General features: G+C 47.8%; 1 protein-coding gene across 1 annotated transcript in view; it reads left to right on the forward strand.

Annotated features, from left to right (window-relative positions):
* SEC63 (SEC63 protein translocation regulator) overlaps positions 1-22,309 on the forward strand; it is a 611,233-nt gene that overhangs the window by 327,694 nt on the left and 261,230 nt on the right. The window contains exon 11 of the mRNA XM_086926685.1: positions 7,625-7,717. Coding sequence (XP_086782811.1) covers positions 7,625-7,717 — 93 coding nt within the window. The remainder of the gene's footprint in view (positions 1-7,624; positions 7,718-22,309) is intronic.

The following is a 22,309-nucleotide window of genomic DNA, read 5'->3' on the forward strand; positions in this document are numbered from 1 at the left end:
ATGCGATTGGCAAGCCCAGAACCATAGATATTATTATGAGGCTGCGAGGGTAGTTAACTTGCAGTTTGAGAATAAAGAGGAAATAGTGGTATATTTGATAGTGTAGAGCTGCGCATTGTTACAAGTTGCTAATTTTAATGAATATGTGTAAAGCAAAGAATTCCAAAATTTGATGATCGTTTACTGTCTTTTCTATAGTGACCCCTGATGAAGTGCATATAATGCATGAAATGCATTGTTTTTTTTACAAATAAACACTGCCCTGAACGAAGAATGCTTTATTTGTGTTTTTACTAAGAGGTCCGGATGGACACGGTGGCAACGTGAGAAACCTGGAAAATGGCATGAACACTCCGTTTGAGGAATATGCGAAGATGTGAAAACAGTATGGATAGATCGAGTGATAATGTTGATAAGATGATAAAATTATGGTCTACTTGTTGGATAAATTGCCAGAGGAGGCACGAGAATGCTGTGCGACGGATTGGTGCGAAAAAGCGCTTTATAATGGTGTTATGTTCACGAAAGTGTGTTTGGGCATTACACTTTAGTAGTCTGCATGCATAAAGATGGAGGTAGATTAAACTTTGGAGTAAAATGTTGAGTGTGAAATGCAGGAGTGCATCCCGTCCCCCATGACTGCCATCTGTTTGGACACATAAAGAGTATAACAAACCTTTTACGCCAGCAGTAAGTCGTGGCAGTCCGTCCCACTTGGACAGACAAAAGAGAAAACTGTACGTCACAGGACGCTCTTTCCCAATAGCTGGCCACCATTTATCATGAACAGGGACGCCGGCCAATGGAAAAGAGGGGCGAGGCTCAAAGCCCGCTGGTGAAATATCCTAATTTCACTAAATCTCGCCAGCGAGACGCTATGCTTCGACCTAAAAAGAATCCAAAGATGGCTACCACGTACAACGACCTCCTGGGTGCTGTGACATCACACAGAGGACGTACCTGGCACCAATTGGTGGTAGTCTACGACCAAAACAGGAAAGATAAAAAAAAAACACAGACCATTCTGGACCCTACCACTGGATGGCGGAGTAATGCACAGCATGTGAATCAAGAAAATTCTTCAAGCTTCAAAACTACTCCTACTGGTAAGTCATCATTTCGTTTTTCCTTAACTTATGGTAGGGCCTAGACTTTACTTAACTCTTTTGGTATGGATTTGGAGAATGACAACTATGACAAAGGGGATGATTATTTCTCCCAGTATGATGTGGACAACGGATATGAAGAGCTACCAGATGCCAGTGGGCTTGACACATCTCCAGATATTAGCCTTGTGTTTCCCCTGGGTCCTGCAACGGAGAAAAGGGCCTCCTTCGCTGTTGTGATGTCGCAGCTGAAGTATTCTACTTGGAACTGTCAACCATGGAAGTAAAAACTAATATTATGACTGAATTTCTGCAACCTAGTCCAGTTCCCATCAAAGCCACTCCTGCCCTTCAGTGAGTCAATTACTGAGACTGGGTACCCGCGGCGAAGCCGTGTTCTGGACCGCCTATCAATAGACTGGTTGGCCCTTGCCCTCCACCTGGCGACCCTGCTTTGCACTCCAGAGGGCCTGGTGGTCCAAGTTCCCACCACCAGGCTCCGGCCTGGTGGTCCAAGTTCCCACCACCAGGCTCCGTCTAGTCCAAGCAAATTGAGACTTTTTGGCTAAATAATTTTCTCCTCCACAAGCTTTGAGTTAAGATCTGTCAGTGCCAGCTGTCTTCTTGGCTGTTAGTCCCATGCCATTTGGGATACGATGGCTCAGGTTTTAACAGATTTTTCAGATGACCCTTAGGCGCCATGCAGAGGGTGTTCACGATGGCTGCGATTCGTCAAAATTTGGAATACGTTTAGAACTGGGCACAACTGATTGTCTAGGACGTGCCATGGGCTCCTGTGTAGTTCACCACTACCATACCTGGAGGAGACCCACAGGCTTCTCTATGATCATCCAGGCATCTTTAATGGACAGGCCTTTTGATGGGTCACATCTTTTTGGGGATAAAAGGGACTCTGCCTTGGAGCTCTATAAACAGAGAGCAGAGCCTCTACATTCCCCCTGAACCTGCCTGCTTCCTCAAGACAATTCCACCAGCGGTTTCACCCCTTTATGGATATGGTAGAGGTTTTCGGTCTCTCAACACCAGACTGCTTCTCCAGTATGCCAGGCTTTTCAGCTATTTTGTGGTCGAGGTTGTGGTTCCCAGAGTCTGTGAGGACAGCAGGGGCAACACTCAGCTCAGTCTCCTGCACCCTCCAGCGGCCACATCTGCAAATCCTCTTTAAGGTGTCCTTGCCATCACACAACAGTTCTGTTGGAAGCAAAGCTCTATATTTCCTCCAGGCGTGGCAGGCCAAAGGGAGGGTTCCGGCCTTTGAAGTAGGAACTGGGTGGTATTCCGTCTACCTCATCGTACTGAAGAAAGATGGAGGCCTTCGTTCTATTCTAGATCTTCAACATCTCAATACTTTCCTGCGGAAGGATAAATCCAATATTGCTTATGGTAGCTGAGGTCCTGTCTGCCATGGACCCTGGAGACTGAATGGTGGCACTGGACTTGCAGGATGCTTAATTTCATAACCCCCTCTTGCAGACCCACAAGCACTACCTGAGTTTCATGGTGGGCCAATACTTTTTTAGTTCCCAGTGCTCCACTTTGCGCTCACCAGTGCTCTTTGGGTGTTCACGAAAGTGATGACAGTCGTTGCAGGACATCTCTGAAGGCCAGGATTACCGGTCTTCCCCTACCGCGACTACTAGCTGTTGAATGTGGGCCCACCCCTGGCAATTGTCAACCACCTCCAGACTATGTTGAACCTCCTCACATTGTTGGGTTCACTATCAACAGGTCAAAGTCAAGTCAAATTCAGCTTTATTCGAATGGTAATAATAAAAGCATACAAAGTTAAAATACATCTTCCAGAATTTAATTTCATAGCTAGTTCTTTTTTGCTAAACTGTAGGACATGTGCTGTAGTCTTAAATTTGAAATCTGCATTAATTTCCATTGTTAATCTATTGACATTAGTCAGCCAAGGATTTTTATTACAGTGCTCAAGGGCAAGGCAGTCATTGATCACTTCCGTTGAGAATTTCATGCCTGATTTACTCGATGTTGTGCCAGCCGGTAATCGCACTCAGACCAATTGTATCTTTCACATAAGTAACACTTAGTTCTCTGTGAGTAATAAAAGTGGATATAGCAGGGATATAGCAATTAATGTGACCAAAATAGATTTTCCTGAGTTGGCATGGTGTTTTGCCCCCTTGCCCCCCCCCCCCCCCCCCCCCCCCCCCCCAGACGATTGCACCGTAGGTAGCAGAAGGTATGCATTTACTCCTCCTATTGCAACATTTCACAGATAGATTTGTTACCAACTTTTCTAGCAAACCTAAAAAAAAAAAGCCTTGGTTGATCTAGCAAGTCATGACTTTACTATTTCCAGGTGGGGGCTCCAAAAACCAGAGCTTTAGAAAAGTACATGCAAATAGGATTTTTTTTTTACTTCTATTAATTTGTGATCCCTGACATGGAATGATTTCTTTTTGGGTCTACCTCTTCCGCACACCATGATAAGTTTTAGCCAAATTTAGTTTGAAGTCTTGGTGCTCCATTTATCCTACGAAACCATTGATCAGTTTTTGTAGACCATTAGTGGTTCTAGACATCAGGACCACATTGTCTGCATAATGGAGCACCGGAGTGAATCGGGCTTTCATTTTTAGTACTTCAGCTTCTGAAGTTCTTTATTCACCCCCTTCACATAGAGGGAGAAGAGATTGGCGGCTATAACATACTTTTGTCTTATCCCTCTTCTAACACTAAATCTGGGTGTCACTCCGCATCCAACCCATACCTTACACGTGAGGTCATTGAGGAATACAGATATGTGTAACAATGTCCATAGGGGCGCTCATGTCAATCTGTGCTTTCCAAAGTGTTGAATGGTTGCCTCAATCTAAAGCGCTGGAAAGATCAGCAAAACAAAGATAAATAAAACCCTGCTTCACTAAGTGTACTTGCTAACTATAAGATGAAGATATATATATTATTCCATAGTCCCTATGCCCTTCCTAAAACCATATTGCACATCGGTAAGCATGTGATTGTCCACTATCCAGTCATCCTGTTGGTCTAAGACCTCCCAGTCCCCTATCTTGAATGTGGGAACAATGATGGAGTCTGTCCAGGTTTGAGGGATAAAACCTTGTGCCGCTGCTTTGAAGACATTTGCCTAGACATTTGCAAAGACTGCAGTTATACCTCTTCCGCACACCATAACAGTTATAGCAAATTTTAGTGTGAGGTCTGTGTGCTCCATATATCCTACGAAACCATTGATCAGTTTTTGTAGACCGTTAGTGGTTCTAGACATGTGATCCTGCTAAAGGCTCAAACAACTTTGTCTGGTATAGGTTCATTTTCTTTACAGGCAAATAAATCTGCTAATTACATCTTGCCAACAGTTATAAGAACACTGATGCATTTATTCCCGACCATTTCAAGCTAATGAGCTGGATTTTTTATCTATATTTGCTGACATTAGGATGTGGTCAATACATGAGTGCTGCTGTTTCCACAAAAGGTCGGCAAAGAGATACCCTGTATTAATCAAGATTTCCAAGTTATGCTAATATAATAGCAGATTTAAACAATCACCATATATATTATGGGGGAAATGCTTCAGATTATTACCCTGGATGTCTTTGTGCCCACAAATATCAGTACATAAATGAGCACAGAGATCAAGCGCTTTGTAGCGTAAGGGGGTCCTGCCCCCTCCTTCTCTGTTGGTCCCTCCTAGCGCAAGGATCCCTGGGGTCTGCAGTCCCTACAGGAAGCACAGCGTCCTGCGCTGCTGGAATAGGGGGGGGCGCTCACGCTTTGTAGCACAAGGGTGTCCTGCCCCCCTGCTTCTCTGTTGGCGCCTCCTGGCTCGAGGATTGCTGGGATAGGGAGTCTCTGCAAAAAACACAGCGTCAAAGTCGCATCTGACTCTTTTGCACACGCTCCCTTTCATCTGAACCATTCTAGATACGGTAAAATGTACTTCCTTCACTCTGGAATGGAAAGTCCAGGACATTCTGGCTATGATCCGGATGTTTCAGCCTCTGCCCTGAATCTCAGTACAGATGACTGAGGCTGCTGGCACGTACTGGCCTCCTGCTGCATGCTTTACAAATATACTAGATGGTACATGTGGGATCTGTTGTGGGACCTAAAATCCCAGTAGGCACATCAAGAAAATCTATTGTATTCTATCCAGATTGCGGAGGAGACTGCCAACGACCTGCAGTGGTGGCTACTGGACTACGATTAGGTAAGTGACAGGCCCTTCTCCTTATGGTGGTAGTCAGATGGATCACTGCTGGGTTGGGGATGCCATCTTGGAGATCAGGGGACTCTGTTCTCCGGCGAAGACTCCACTTCAACTTTTGGGAGTTAAGGGCGATTCATTTGACATTGAAGGCCTTCCTGCCCAACATCAAACAAAGGCTGGTGCAGTTGCTCATGGACAACAGTACTGCAATGTGGTACTGCAACAAGCAGGGTAGTACAGAGTGGCAGTTTGGACCCTGTGCCAGGAGGCCTTGCGCCTCTCGAAGTTGCTGGGCAGCTAAGGGCTTTCCATTGTGGTGAACCACATGGCAGGATCTTTTAATGCTAGCGCGGAAGAACTCCGTTGCAAGTGTCAAGCGGATCACAAATTGCAGTTAATCCAGACTTGGCACAGGCAGTCTTCCATCAGTGGGGAGAACCCTGGCTTGATCAATTCGCTACCACCAAGAACTTGCAGTGTCAGCACTTCTGCACTCTGGTGTTTCCAAACCAGCTCTCGCTCAGAGAGACAGACAAGAGTCAAGTTAAGGGCTCCTTTATGCCTTACTGCCACTGTCTTCTGCCCAGAGTTCTGAAGAAGAGTATGAACCACATGTCCCAATTCATCTTAGTGGCACCCCATTTGGCAAGTAGTGTGTGGTACCCAAAACGTCTGGGCATGAGCATCTGTCTTCCGATCAAGGCGCTGCTTCAGTAGGATCTTCTGTCGCACCACCAGGGTAGGTTTTGGCACCCTGGCTTGCACACCTTGCATCTCCATGCTTAGCGATTGAGCGGCAACAGTTGACCTCTTTCAACCTGCACCCTAAGGTTGTAGATGTTATCCTAGTGGCAAGGTATCCCTACACTAAATCTGTGTATTCCAACCCATAGGTGCAAATTTGTGGATTGGTGCTGCACCTGAGAAAATGGTCCCTTGCAGGCAAAGTTGTCTGAAGTTTTGTTTGTTTGCTTTGTCCCACGCCCAGCATGGAGTTGCCTAGGCACTGTTAAGGGCTCTTTATCAACTCTTGTATAAATCTTGTGGTTGCTAGATCAGCCCTCATTATTTAAATTTCCAGTTGTGATGAGATTTTTGAAAGATTTGCAACACTTGTTTTCAGCAAAACCCTTTGTGAGGCCCCACAGTGACTTTAATTTAGCCCTCACTTCCTTAACTTGCATTCATTTTGAACCTGTATGCTTTTGTCCCTTGAGACTTCTGACCTCTGTGATTAGAAGTATCTATCAGAATAACAAGTTACTTACCTTAGGTAACTATCTTTCTGGTGGGTTCTCTATCTAACTGCAGATTCCTCACGGACCCTCCCACCTTCCTGTTCTGGGGTTTGGGCTTTTTTTAATTCATCTTAAAAGGTCCCAGTCTAGAGATCTGCACACTGATAATTCCAGTTTTCTGACGGGCTCTGCGTATGAAGGCACAGAAATCTTAGAAAGCAACTGATGCCGGCGTGCATGGGTGGATATGTAGTTTTGCACGTCACATCCAGAGAGGAATGACTTGTATGGAGCCGCACAACACTACCTATCGACCTACAGAGGTGCTGCTGAAGAGTTTCCGGATCCTATCTGAGGCTTGGGGGAGTATTCACAATGTGAGTAACGTACAGTTAGAGTATCCACCAGGAAGATAAGTACAGAAAGTAAGTAACTTTTCATTTAGGACTGCTTGCCAATATTATCTATTGACAGTCAGGGCATGTTTTGAAAATTAGCGTTCTAAAAGGACCGTGTATAAGCCTTACTCTGTGCTTTGGAATTCTCTCTAAGTCTTAAGATATAATAGGATGGACATCTTGGTGAGGGATTTTTCCTCTGCATTTTCCTCTTTTGCAGAGTTTGGGTTCTTATTAAGTAGTGCACTAGTATGCAAAAACTGTGCCATTAGCATTTAAAATCATTTCAGTGGCTCTCCTTCCACAGTTGATCTAGGTGTCTGATTCTTTTCCGCTTCCAGTGCACTACTTCATTCCCAATCGTAGAGCTGATGAAAAGCAGTAGTTTGGAATGCACTGAAAATAATGATGGGGATCGGTTTATAGCAGCAGTTAACAGTCTGAATAAGTGTAATGTATACACATGGAGAAATTTAGGAATTTCCTTCTTAAACAGTTTTGTCTGTGTTAGTGAGGAATAATGTCTTGTGTTTATATGGCGGTGTGCGTGATATAATGAAAGGGGGCACTCTTTTGCTTTTAGTGATGTAGAAAGAGTATCTTGGCTCAATCCTGGATCAAAGGTAGACATTTCTAATGTATTCTGGTATTGTGTTACAGATCAACAATTTGTCTTAAAGAAGTGCCCTGCACTCCTTCAAGAAATGGTGAATGTAATCTGCCAGCTGATCATCATGGCTCGTAGTCGGGAAGGTAAGATGTTTATGTTCAATGTACATTTAGTCAAAGCTAAGAAATGTGAAAATAAAACGTTTGTCTCTTATATTGTTCATTTAGAAGTCTCTTCAGGTGTTGCAATAGTAGTCTCCCAAATTATGAAAGGCCTCATTATGAGATGCATGAATCTAGGTGTGTTATTTCCACATCACCAGAGTTGACACAGCTGGTGGTGGCTGTGGTGGTAGTAACTTGCAGGATGCAGAGTTAATAGGGATTACCAGTTGATCCCTGGGAATCCCCTGAGTAATGAGGACTCTCTGGTGTAATGTGTAAGGTCCATGTTAACTCTCCTGAACTCATACTTCATGAGGGGGCCAGACCCAGGGTTTGCAGCCCGATCTGAAATCATGGGCTTAATTTTTGCCTTCTCAACTGAACTTTGTTGGACAATCAAAGTGTCATTTGAAAATGAATCCATGTCCTCCTTGATGCTTTCAAAGGAGGCTTACTTCATAAGAACACTCTGTGGATCAAGAAGGGAAAATCCTTATAGTATGTAGGGAGGCTAAAATCCATGCAGAATACAGTGTCTGACATAATCAGTGTCCATGCTCGTCAAAGTATCAGTTGAGTAAACCTCTTGTCTTCAAGGTACGGAATGTGTTTTCAAGATCCTGTCCTGGATTCATCTGGTGGTCTTTTGTGTTCAAAAACCTATGTTCTGACAGATAGTTCTAACTGTAGATTTCTCACCTTTAGAGTATTCCCAGGTTCCAGACTGGATTAAGAGATGCTTTTCAGCAATGTTCCACACTTGCTTGTAGATGGCACCATATGGCTCAGCAGTGACTTCATACCAACCTGAAAGTAATGGAGTAGAGCTGCTTAAAAGCTCCCACCTGCGCGCTGTTGTCTGTTCCTTTCTTTCAGTGCCCTTGATGCGTATCCGAGCCCTGTGAGAAAGTGCCATCTTTCTTGCATGGCTTTGCCCCCACTTTTTGCCAAACTGCTGATGTGCTTTGACTGAGTGTGCCCTGAGCTCCTGCCAACCAGGTGCACAGGGCCTGTGTTCCTTCCCTAAAACTGTGTTGAAACTAAAACCCAATTAGCATCTCTGACCATCTGTGAGCCCCTAGTAAATGGTACCCTAGGTAACCAGGGCATGGTGACCAGAGAAGACCCCTAAGGGGTGCAGTACTTATTGTGCCACCCTTAGAGGCCCTTTACCCTGACACCCACACACTGCCTTTGCAGGCTGAGTGCCTAAGTACAGAACTAAACAGAGAGTCATCCCTGTGTGCCATGCCCACTGCCCTTTATCCATCAGTCACCCCTCTAGCTGGGTGCCATATGCCAGTGGTGTGGGCACAGGTGCATGAGCCCTGTGCCCCTACAATACTCAGGGCCATTCCTGGGCATTGTAAGTGCACTGCTGCCATCAAGAGTATATGGTGCTGGGAGGTCGTCATTACGAACTCCACAGCACCATGATGGCTTTACTGAAGACTGAGAAGTTTGGTATCAAACTTCTCAGCCCATTAAACCTGCACTGATGCCAGTGTGGGATTTAATGTAAAATGCACGACAGATGGCATCTTAGAGATGCCCCCTGAAACCTAACCTACTCCCAGTGTCCTAACTGTGTGGCTGCTGAGGCTGCCACTACCAGACATGTTTCTGGACCCCTGAGTCGAGAGCCTGCCGCTCTCAGGAGCCTGAAACAATGCACATCCTGGGACGAGGTGTCAAGCCTCCTCCCCCAAGATGGGCAGGCGAAGCTTCAAAGGCTTACCGCCTTTGTGAGCTTCTCCAGGCCACTTGCTGTATTCAGCAACTGGCCCCCACCGGTTCTGACCCCCACTCTGGCGGAAAGAAGGGCGGGAAACCCTAAGTGAGGAAATGGGGTGTGCCTGCCTATGCCAACCCCACCCCTCAGGTGGGAGAGGCGAGGTGAAGCAGAACTCCGGGCTCGGCCATCTTGAAGATGGGGAGCCCTGCCCAATCACAGCAAGGCTCCTGCCCCCCTCCCACAGGAGAGGAGCAGGCTAGGGGGTGTACCCACCCCAGGACAGAGACCCATTGGTCCCTGCCCTTGCCCTACCTGTAACACCGCTTAATTTAGTATTTAGGGGCACCCTGAACCTTCCTTCCTGGATCCCGATTACAACAAGAAACAAGAAGACCTGCTGTGCAGCTGCTAACAAAAGGACGACGCCCACTGACTTGGCCCCAAAACCATACAGTCCGGTTGATCCTTGAACCTGCTCCTGCGAAACTCCGGTATCTCCTGCGGACAGCAACCTCGAAAACCCTGGAGGACCTGCCTGCCTTGAACCTTCCAAAAGACTGGGACTCCCACGAGCAGTGGTTCTGCTCAAACAGCAATACCCCTGGTGCCAACCTGGAACCGCAAATCCAGCCAACTCTGCCCCCGCCTGGCCTGTGCCGGAGTGAACCAAGACCACGAGGTTGTCCCCCCGGCAACTGTGACCCGAAGTCCAGTGCCCAAAGACCCACCTTGACGAACCAGACTACGCCTGCAGCCTCGGAACCAGGGACCCACCCAACCGCGACAAGCTGAGGGTAAGATTTCCCGATGCCAAAAGACACCCCTGCACCTGGCGCCCTATGGCCCCCTGTGCCTTCCTTTGGGGTACCTACCTCTTCTCCAAGATCCCAACTTACCTCTCGAAGTGGTGGTCGCACATGAATAATCTCCGTCCTCGAGCCTGCAGCCTTTGTTCACTTTTTAACTTTCCCTTTGGATAACATTGAGCTCCCAGCCGCCGAGTGCTGCTGGAAGTGCACCTACTACCCTACTCTACTTCCCCACTTGCCCTGAGTAAGTGACCAGGAGCTCAGTTCCCACAGCTGCGTGGCCTGCTTGCAGCCACCAACCAAAGGCCCCTACCCTCCATTGGATTGCATTGGGCCTTCTCTCTCTGCACCCGGCTGCCCCTGTGCCGCTGAGGGTGTATCAACTGTACCCTTCCGACCCTGGGAGACCCCTGAGTCTATGCCCAGAACCTTAACTCTACTAGTCGAGTACTTACCTAAAAGCCGATAACTCACTTTCCTTCCATAGGTTAACATTGACTGTTTTTCACTTGAAAAGTTTCTAAGTGTCGATTTCTGAAACTTTAAAATATTCATCTAAAATCAACCGAATAACTAATTCCGAATTACTCACCTGTGATCAGTGGAGAAGTCAGTCCTGTACCTTTTAGCCCAGTACTGAACTGCAAACGTAATCCCAACTGTACTTATCAGTTACCTGCATTTTCTTCCATAGGAAACCATTGACTGTTTGTTTTTCTGTGAAATTTCTTCTGTCAATTTTTGCAAACTACAAATATTCTTTAAAAATCTTACCAAATACCAAAACATAATTACTTACCTGTCTTAGGTAGAGGTCCCAGTACTGGATTACAAAAGTAACGAGAACCTACTTTACCTGTAACTTGAATTTCCTCCCTTAGGATAACATTGGTTGGTTTTTCACTGAAAAGTTTTGAAGTGTCAACATTGAAAATACATTTATATTCTTTAAAAATCACAGCTGTAACAAACGCTTTTACTTACCTGTTTACAGCTTATGTCCCGGGACTGAATTCAGGATCCAGTCCTGTGGTTAGAAAAGTAATCCTTAAAGTAATCAACTGCATTTATGTAGAAAAATCCATTGAGCTCAATGTTAAATTGTGTTGCCTACTGCAACCACTGTAGCTATTGTACTTACAAAGTCTATTGCCTTTTTGCAAAGTAGTTACCTACAGTCACTCATATTGAGAAAAGTATATTTTGATACCTGTTGGTTCTAAAATAAAACCACTATATCTTTTGATATAAAACAATTGGCCTAGAGTTCAGTTCTTGAGTGTGTGAAACCTTTTGCTGACTGTGTGTACAACAAATGCTTTACACTGTCCTCTGATACTGCCTTACTGCTCAACCAATCTACCACTTTAGAGAGTAAGGTTATATCAAATTTTAACCTCTGTCATACCTCTGGGGACTCTATACACGCTGTACCTTACTTTGGTCCAGTAAAGAGCCACTTTCGAACAGGCCCCCATTCCAAACTTTGTCTCAAATACAGTATACTAGGGAAGATATCTCTCCCGAATTCACTCTCCCCACCCACACATACCCTATATATATATATATATAACTATAACTATAACTATAACACGACTGCAGGAAACCTATATCGATCATGGAGCCAATCAAGTTGTGCCATTGGTGCTTGGGCTCCGCTTACAACTCTAATTCATGCAATAAGTGCGCCCTCATGCACTGAAGGCGAGAGGGCCTACTGGACGTTTCCCCATTCGACCACTCAAATGCTGGCAAGAAGTCTCAGATCCATAACTGAAAGGATCTGCTGTCTTCTGACTCCCGCATTTGGTCCTAGCACTTCCCGAATTCCCCAGGGCTTCGCTGTACCTGTAGAAGATAATGAAAAATTTCCTAGCTAACGTAACGGAAAGTTTCAATTCTATTAAGGACTCTGAGGCGAGGATTATGCCTTCTTTCTTCACTTTATTGCATAGCAGCGAAGACAACACAAATTACACTTCCCATGAACCAAAGGGAAGGGAAGTAAACAAAAGAACAATGGCAGCAGCCAATCACAAGTCCCAACACAATGTCCAATAGGGGATCCAGGACTCCAACATAGTCCATCAACTGTGTTCTCTCCTCTTTCGGAGCGCACAGCACAACATCCCTTTACTCTTCAGGAATCTTGCTTGTGAGAATCGGAGCCTGGGAACAAGAAAAATATCTTTACCATAGGCAACAAGAGAGACAAATCTCAACTAGCCAGTTAACATAAGAACATGGTCAGATTGCAGACATGGAGAAAACAAAAGTCAGAAGAAACTTTCCCACAAATTTTCTTACTTACTGCAATACGGGGAGGGATCTCCTCCAGGAGTTCAGGGCGGGATAATCCTTGCCTCCAAGTCCTTAATAGAATTGAAACTTTCCGTTACGTTAGCTAGGAAATTTTTCATTCTGTCTGGACTGGAGGCGAGGATTATGCTTGTTCAAAGCTTGCCCACAACCAAAATTGCCACGCTCAAAATCGGTTTAAAATAAAACTGCTTGAAAGTGGAATCAGAGGACCAGTTGGCGGCGTTAAGAATATCCTCTAAACGCGCGCCTAAGCTGAAAGCCTTAGAGGCCATGGCACCCCTCACGGAGTGTGCGCCAAACTGGCTAAGACTGATGCCTGCCTCTTGCATCACCCATAGCACCCACCTGGCTATAGTGGGGGAAGTAACTGCCTTAAAAGGCTTGCACAAGAAATTAAGAAGTTGCCTCTCTCCAGGAGGTCTGTATTCCTCTGTCATCTCCTCATAAGTTTTGAGGCAATCGACCACATACCGCTTCGGGGAGTCCGAGAATTGTGGATAAGAAATGGATCTAGAATGGCATTTTGTGCGCCCAAGTAATGTGGAAGTAACCCTTCCGGGGAAAAAATCCTGCTCGAAACGTCCAACGCTCGGACGTGCGAAACCAGTCTACAAGAAATGAGACAGAGAAGCATGGCCAGTTTTGCCGACAACTCTTTCCTAGACAGATATCGGTTTGGTTGCCACGACAGGAAAAGGTTAAGGACTTGATTCACGTCCCAAAGAGCAGAGTAGCGAGGCTCTGGAGGTAAAGACAATCGAATGCCGCGCAACCGCCTGCAGACCAAAGGGTGTTCGCCCACCGGAGCACCGTCAATAGGGAGATGATCCGAAGAGATGGCTGACCGAAAGGTATTTACGGACCTGTAAGTCAAACCGTCTGACGCCAACTGAGCCAGGAAGTTTACGACATGGACCAAATCTGCGACCACGGGATCCACACTTCGTCGCACACACCGTGTCCACCTGTTCCATGCTGACCGGTATCTCTTAACGGTACTGTCTGCCCATGCCTTGGAGATGAGGACCTCAGCCTCTCGCGAAAGGCCCTGGGTTTTCCATCGTCTCCTGAAATCCGCCACGCTATGAGTCTCAGAGAACTCGTCTCAGAGAACCCGTGGACACTAGAGGATGGCGAGAGCCGTCCGGAGCCAAGAACAGGATTGGAAAGTGGGGGAGTAGGATTGGACAATCCCAGGAAAGTTCCAGAAGAACTGGAAACCAGACTTGGGACCTCCACAAGGGAGTGACCACCGTCAAATCCGCCCCCTGTCGACGGGCCTGGGCCGAGACCCTCATCACCATTGCAAAGGGTGGGAACACGAAGCCCAGCTCCCGCTCCAATCTTGGAGAAACGCGTCTGTCGCCGCCACCAGCGGGTCCGGACGCCAACTGAAAAACCGGGGAACTTGGTAATCCAGCCTGGAAGCAAAAAGGTCCACTGAAAATGGACCCCACAGGGCGTTATACCAAGCGAAAACCGAAGGGTCCAACCGCCAAAGGCTGGAGTCCCTGAAGTGTTGAGAAAGGAAGTCGGCCTCCAGATTGTCTCGACCCAGGAGGTTTTCCGCTGTGACAGACCGCTGACGATCAAGGCAGTAGTGCCAAAAACTCGCTGCCAAGTCCGATAAGGCCTTCGACCTGGTTCCTCCCAGGTGGTTGACATACCGAACTGCCGAGACGTTGTCCATTTTCAAAACTACACACGACTGCACAGAATCTTTCGTCCAGCACCGTACTGCAAACGAACCCGCCAGGAGTTCCAAACAGTTTATGTGTAGCTTCTGCTCTTCTGGAGACCACAACCCTCCTGTAGAGAGGTCTCCGCACCTGGCGCCCCAGCCAAGTCTGCTGGCGTCTGACTCTATGATCAAATCTGGAGCGGAACAGAAAATTGCCCTTCCGTTCCAGGCTTCCATGTGATCCAACCACCACCTGGTTTCGGAACGGGCCTCGTCAGACAAGGGGACCTTGTGAGAGTACGGAAACCTTTCAGGCGTTTTAAGGCGCGGTAGTGCAGGGGGCCAGGGAAGATGGCCTGAATGGAGGCTGACAAGAAGCCTAACACACGAGCCAGTTGCCTGAGGGAAATTAGTGGCCTGGACAAAACCTGACGCAGTTCGTTCCGTATCTTGGTCACCTTCCTGCCCGGAAGGCTGAGCGTGGATTCTGTGTAGTCTATGACGAATCCCAAGAAAGTAATGGTCTGGACAAGGCTGTAACAACGATTTCTTCTCGTTGATGACAAATCCTAGGTCCTGGAGCAGGGTGACCGCCATCTGAAGATGACGCAGAAGGCGCTGAGGGCAAGATGCCATCAGAAGGAGGTCGTCTAGATAAACAATCATTCTGATGCCCCTGGACCTCATAAAGTCCACCGCAGGTCTGAGCACCTTGGTGAAACACCAAGGAGCCGAAGTCAGGCCGAAGGGAAGAGAAGCAAACTCGTAGACCTGATTGTTCCACAGGAACTGCAGGAACCTGCGATGGGGAGAAGAAAATGGTACCACCAAGTACGCGTTCTTGAGGTCCAACCGGACCATCCAGTCGAAAGGACGGAGCACGTTTCTGAGGAGGTGAAGCCCCTCCATTTTGAAATGGCAATAGACCAGCCACTAATTGAACTCGCTTAGGTTTATCACCGGTCTCTTGTCACAGTCGGTCTTGTCGACCAGAAAAACATTGCTCAAAAAACCGTTGGGGTGTCGGGAAGTAAAGGTGATAGCGCCCTTGCGGAGAAGCGAAGCGATCTAGTCGTCCACTAGGACGCAATCCTGAGCGGAGAACTGCATGGGACGCGGAGGACGCCTCTGCACCTGGTTCCCTTCGAACTCTATATGGAACCCCCTGATCGTCTGCAGGACCCAAGCATCTTGTGTAACAGTCAACCATACTTGAAAACACCCTGCCAACCACCCTCCTATTTCTTGAGGGGAAGAAGGGAGAACTCTCACCTGGGCTGGAAGACGTGGTTCCTCCACGGTAACCTCTGCCTTTACCCCTTTTTCCTCGCGTGGGGTAAAAGTTGCCAAATCTGGACTGGTCTTGGTACTGTCCGGAGCCCTTTTGGTTGGTCTGGCGCTGTTGACGACCGGCCGAGCGGCCCCTTCCTCGGTTGACCCCGCGAAAAACACGGGGGGAACACCTTCTTGATGGTCGACTGAGCCCGGTCTAAAGAAGTGAAAGTATTCACAAATTTGCCTAGTTCTTTCACAAAGGGTTCACCAAACAGTCAACCTTGTGCCACCGGGCCCGCCTCAGAATCCGCCAGGTCCCCAAGCTTTGGGTCAATTTTGATGAGGAGGGACCAGCGGCGTTCAGTTGAGAGGGCACAGTTAGCAATGCCCATAAAGATAATGACGCGCTGCGCCGACCAAGACAGTGTCTCAGTAGAGATGATGGACCCTGACTCCTTGGCCTCCTCGGCCATATCGAGAATCTTTGTAATCGGGCCCAGGGCATCCAGGAGCTTATCTTGGCAGGCCCGCCAGGATCTATTGATGCCCTTCTTGGGATCCCTAATAAACTTCTGGAGGAATGTACCCATCCCGGGATCTATCTCGGGCGTCGGGGCCACCATACCATCCAACAATGTGCGAGGACACTCCACCCTCAAACAGTTACAGGCCTCTTTTTCTAGGGGGCGGCTAATATGGGCGGCCACATATGCCGCAACCTTGTCGCTAGAGGACCATTCTGAAGATCTCAGATGCACAATATCGTTCAGATCCAACATATCCGAGCTATTAGGGTGGTCCTGGGAAGTGCCAGGGGCATCCTGGAGGGCTGGGAACGCTGGGGCAGGAGCTGAGGCAGAGCCCAGCACTGGGTTTGGGGCAGAAGGCAGTGAAGCCGGGGAAGCACAGGTGAGGGGTACGGGACGACTGGCAAGGAAAGCCTGCCTGAGACGATCAAACGCGTCAACATCCACCCCTTCTCGGGACCTCTTCGGAGGCGGGGGACCCAAGGTGTCCTGGGTGGAGCTGGTGGAAGGAGCTACGCTGGAAGGGGCCTGGGTAGGGGGTGCCAGTTGCTGGGACAGCTGGGTAAAGGCTTGCTGAATTTGGCGCGAAAGCCTGTCTTCTAACTGGGACATGGCTTGTTCCACGGCCCTATAAATAGACGTGTCCACCGCCTCATAAAAGGCGTCCCCCCAGGGCACGTCATAATCATCATAGTACTCCATTTTAGGAGGCTCTGACCTACCAGAGGGAACTCCCAGAGGGCCAAGCACAAAGGCCTCACAAGGTTGGGTGGCAACCAAAACTTCTAGGTGGTAAAAACCACTGATTTAACGGGGAAACCCCTGGCACTAATTGCTGGCAAGAAAATATTCAATATAGGAGGGAACTCCCCTGGAGAAAGGAGAACTACCTCAGACCAGGGCCCGACCACAAGACGGGGGGGCAACGGTTGTAACTCCCAGAAGAGAGCTACCCCGTCGCGCCACCCGACAAGACCTCCGCGCCCTCTAGAGGCGGGAGGACCGGGCGCACGCCAGCAACCAAGCCGTGCAGGGACGGAGCGGACCGTACCCGCGGCTGACCTCACCGCGGCGCAGCCCCTACTGCGGGAGGTGTAAAACTGAGACGCCAAGAGTCAACCACAGAGAAGCAACGCGGTCGGCCCGCGGTAATGAAAAAACCGGGGTGGCCGTGGAAACTATACGCTTGCGGCGCTGAGGAAAAAAAAAAACGCTACAAAGAGCAAACCTAGCAGTGTTAACAACACACAGCCTCCGAGCATACACATGAACACCATATAGATCGCGAAACAACGTTAGGAAATACCAGCAATAACAATCTTAAACCAACAAAGCACTGAACAGTGAAGAAGAAACTGAAGAGTACTTATCTTGCTGCGTAGCAGCGAAGAAAGAGGAGGAGAGAACACAGTTGATGGACTATGTGAGAGTCCTGGATCCCCGATTGGACATTGTGTTGGGACTTGTGATTGGCTGCTGCCGTTGTTCTTTTGTTTACTTCCCTTCGGTTCATGGGAAGTGTAGTTTGTGTTGTCTTCGCTGCTATGCAATAAAGTGAAGAAAGAAGGCATAATCCTCGCCTCCAGTCCTGACTATGCCTCCTTGCCTTAAAGGAGGGCAAGATTCACATTTTCTAGATGCTATTGGCTCCCTTTGGCCTGCCTTTAGTCCTCATGGAGCCCCAAATTGAACCTCTACTGGCGTACCCTACCCTACCCTGATGCTGGCTACCTCTTAGCAACATATTCCTGAGACCACACTGAAGCTGGTCCAGGCTTCAACTCCCTAATATCCACGCCAATTCCTTCTGTGTGGATAAAGGATCCAATTGGAATGCTGGTTTCTGACCCCCGAGCAGCCGAATCTCAACTCCAGACCTAAGTTGCAGTATGAAAACGACAAGGCACAACCAGTGACCATGGAGGCCTACTTTCAACCTTACCTTTCCCCCTCAACTCCAGTACTATCCCAGGAAAAGGCCCTTTTCGACTCCTGGCTCAATACCCATCACGTCACAGATGATGAGGGGCTGGACTGTCTGCCCTACCCTCATTACATTGATGAAGGGCTGTGTTTAGGTTTCCAAAATGCCAGTCTGCTAGATACCTCACTAGAGACTGAACTGGACGTGCGACCTTATCTACCAGTGGAAGAAAATGCCTCTGTAGCTGTTACTCGTAGAGCAGCAAGTATTTTAGACTTTTAATTGCCTACTCTAAAAACCAAAGCCAATTTATTGACTGAAATTCTTTAGCCTGGTGCATCTTCATCTGAGCCACTGTTGCCATTCAACGAGATCTTTATGTACACTCTAATGACCACTAGAACTAAGCCATGTACAGTACCTTCGTCAGCAGTCCTTTGGCCGGACGGTACAGACCAGCCCCTGGTTTCCCTGATTCTTTTTTTCTATACACCAAACACTGGAAATCCTTTTGGTGCAGGCTTTGACAAGTAAAGTCAGTCTGAATGCTTTTCCTTCAAACCTCCTCAGAAAGAGGGTAGACTTGTATCAATGTCTTTGGCAAGAAAATATTTGTTTATGCCATGTTTGTGACATATACTCCTGCTATCTAGTGATGTGCTTGGATGTTTGCAACTTGTTTTTCTTCAAAGCCACGAGCTATAGTGACTCCTACCATGACTGGTAATACACATGGGCATCAGCTCTATTGTTAAGATTGTTTTCCTTCTGCTGTCTGGTTGGGACCGGTTTTCGAACAATCTCTGGCTGCAGGCCTCATGACATTTGTCATCTAGGTTATTCGGTTTACCCACTCTCGTTGGTGTGAAAAGACTTTCCTCGTTCCAGTTTTTCTCCTATTCTCAACACCTGTCCAGATTCGGTGACCAATCTCCATTCGACTCCCCTTCTTAGGACCTCCCCCTCGCTTTCTTTTCTTGTCAACAAGACCACATAGTGATGGATAGGACCACCTTCCAGTACTGCCCTCAGTGTAACTCCAAATATCCTTGGATCAACCAACACCAGGTTAGCAACCTTCATCTATCTCTCAAACATGATGAGGCAGCCTGTCCAGCTTTTTGTCTGAAACCAGTATCAATGTGATTAGAGACTTGCACATCATTAAATGCAACCCCAAGAGGTTTATGACGCACCAAACATCTTCAGGGACGTCGAGGAACACTCAGACGGACCCACCCGCCGACAACCCTCTGCAATTCAGTCTTGGACCTAGATCCCAATCCAAGTCTGAAATGGAGGAACTGCAGCGTTCGGACATGCAGCGTTTATAGAAGTGCTACCTCTCAGTCTCATACTGAACACAGACACCGTGCACAGGCCAAGAACCGCGCAGGTGGTTTGGGCTTCGACCCTACAGGCCTCTCCACACAAGACTGCCTCCGGGCCACTGTCTGCACAGACTGAAGGCTTCCGAGCTGATAACGCTCCCCACATTGCACCGAAAATGCCACAAAAACCTGTGTGTGGACGGCTTGGTCAACACCAGTACCATAGCGGCATTGCAAGCCTTTTCAGCTCTGAAACAGCAACTGTCCCCAAGACCCAGGTCAGTGCCAAAAACCCTGCAGAGCCCTTTGATGTCAAGGCATCCTGCGCCGATACCACGGTTGGCGGTAGGCTCAGACGATTCTGAGCAGCTGATACTTCAGCGTCTCCAAGTAGAGCTCAACACTATTCAAAAAAGACTATCGTCCTACAGCCTGAGAAGATTTTGACCAAGTTGTCACGTAAGACTCTGGGCTTTTTTTCCTAGAAAAGAAAGCTAACATTCGAGGAGTAGCTTGCTGTGGAACCTATGCCCTGTCCTAAGCACAGCATATGCCAGGACAGAGGCACTAGCCCACTGCCAGCTCATCCTACAGTACTTCCTCCATCCACCCTTCCCTCCCTTCCACATCTCCTCATCTCTGCCCTGACCTTTGGGGCTACCACCACCTGTGCCACCTTCTCCAGAGGGGGTCATTACATTAGTCTGATGGGGTGGGGTGGAGTGGAGCTCTTTGCACCCCTTAAAGCCCTACGAGGCCCCTATTGACATTGAGCCTAATGATGACCCTTGACACTGTCAAACCCCTGGGGACACTGATCTTAATTTTTATCTGGCCAAACCTCCACCTTTCAGAAGATAGGTTTTCAACCATCCAGAAAGACAAGGGCTTTGTGGTTGAGACACTCTCCACAACACAGTGCTTCCTGCAGTTTGTAGCAACGTTCAAAGGCATGCTTTAAACCGGACCAGACCTTGCCTACTGACCCACCCTACATATGTTAACAGCTTCCACCATACTCCTGTGTGGTCCAATGGCCTGCAGGGGAGTAATGACACGCCATACTCCACACATTGAGGTTGCTCTCAGTATGATAGAGACCACTGGGACTAGCTGGAGGAGCTCCTCTAGAACTTTCAAGACCTGTATCGCCAGCAAGGTCAAGAGCTAGTCTTGGAGGGAAAAATAATTTTCAACACCACTATCTGCTGTGGCCCTTGACACAGCTGATACTTCATACAAGGGGATTAACTTCAGGGTCCTCTTTCGCCGCCATGCTTTGCTTCATGGCTCTGGCTTCAAGCCAGAGGTCGAACAGCATCTGCTAAAGGTGCTATTTAGTTGCCAACATTTTGTTGGTCTGCAGGAGGATCAGATGCTGAAGAATATCAAGAAAGACAATGACATGCCCAAGGATTCTTGTATCACCCCCATGCAAGATTAGACATGTGTCCTCTACAAGACTGCCGGGCGGGACAGTGGTCACAGGCAGAGGGTCAATGACACAAACAAACCAGTGTTGATTTGGGTTAACACCTATCGTTCTCTGCAGTAGTGGAACAGCATCTACCTGTTGCAGGACCGGCCCTTTCTAGACTCATTTCCCCAAGTGACCATCACTACAGACGCTTCACTTACGTGATGGGGGGGTGGGCGCATCTGCAGCACACCATCATCCAGGTCGTATGGATGTCCTACCAACGGGGTCTCCACATCAAGTACTTAAACTGTTAGCTATCCACCTGGTACTCACTGCCTTCTCACATCATATCCAGCAAAAGGTGGTCCTAATCAAGACAGACCACATGGGAGGCACTCACTCCCGGCAACTGTCAGTGCTGGCACAGAACATCTAGCATTGGGCACTATACCAAAGGATACAGCTGCTAACGTAATGCCTGCAGGGAGTGGCAACGACTTTGCAGACCTGCTCAGCACAAGTCCATGAGTGAGAAATTCACGCTCGAGTCCTACTTCTGTATTTCCACCATTTGGGGGTTCCCAGCCATAGATTTCTTTTCAACCACCAAAACTGCAAACTTCAAAGCTTAGCTTCCAGGTTTCCACCCCCACACGCCCTGCGCAATGTACTATGGATTAACTGGTCAGAAATATTTGCCTATACCTTTCTGACTCTCCCACTCTTTCCGCACGTGATTCGGATGCTTAGGCAAATGACGCACCCTTAACCTGGTGGCTCTGACGTAAGCCAAATACCCCTTGTTCACAACCCTTCTAGAATTGTCAGTGGTCCCTCACGAGAAGCTGCCCAACTGGCCAGAGCTCACTCAGAACAAACAAGCTATCAGGTATCCCAACCCCAGGCAGCTCCATCTTGTGATCTGACTCCTTAAATCCTAGTATTGTTACATGAATCTCCCTGCAGAATGCATTTCTATTCTCAAAGAGGCACATAGACCCACCACGCGTGCCTTCTATGCTGCTAAATGGAACAGCTTTATCCACTATTGCTTTCCTAAACACATAGGTCCACTCAAACCAACGGTACAAGCTGTAGTGTGTTACCTCTCTCTCCTTCAACAATCAGGGTTGGCTTACACTTCCATGCACCCCTATTTAGCAGCAGTCAGTCTATTTGTAGAATAGGGATCACTCTTCCCGCTTCTTGGTCCCTGTCATCAAAACCTGTCATTGCTCCTGTCTGAAACCTCAATATTGTGCTTACTCTACTCCTTTTGCGCCCCTACATTTGTGCCCGCTACAATTCTTATCATGAAAAGATGCCTTTCTAGTTACTTTCACATCTTTAAGGCATATTAGTGAACTTGAAGCTCTTACTCTGCAGGGACCTTTCTTTCAAGTTCATAATGACAGGGTGTTATATGGGACCAACACACAATTTCTCCATTAAAGTGGTTTCACTGTTTAACCTCAATCAAAGTATTGACTTGCCGGTTTTCTTTCCACAGCTGCAATTTGTGGCAGAGGGGGCCTATCATACGCAAG

Source organism: Lissotriton vulgaris, chromosome 6 (genome assembly GCF_964263255.1).
Source record: "Lissotriton vulgaris chromosome 6, aLisVul1.2, whole genome shotgun sequence".
In the NCBI taxonomy this organism is placed as follows: Eukaryota; Metazoa; Chordata; class Amphibia; order Caudata; family Salamandridae; genus Lissotriton; species Lissotriton vulgaris.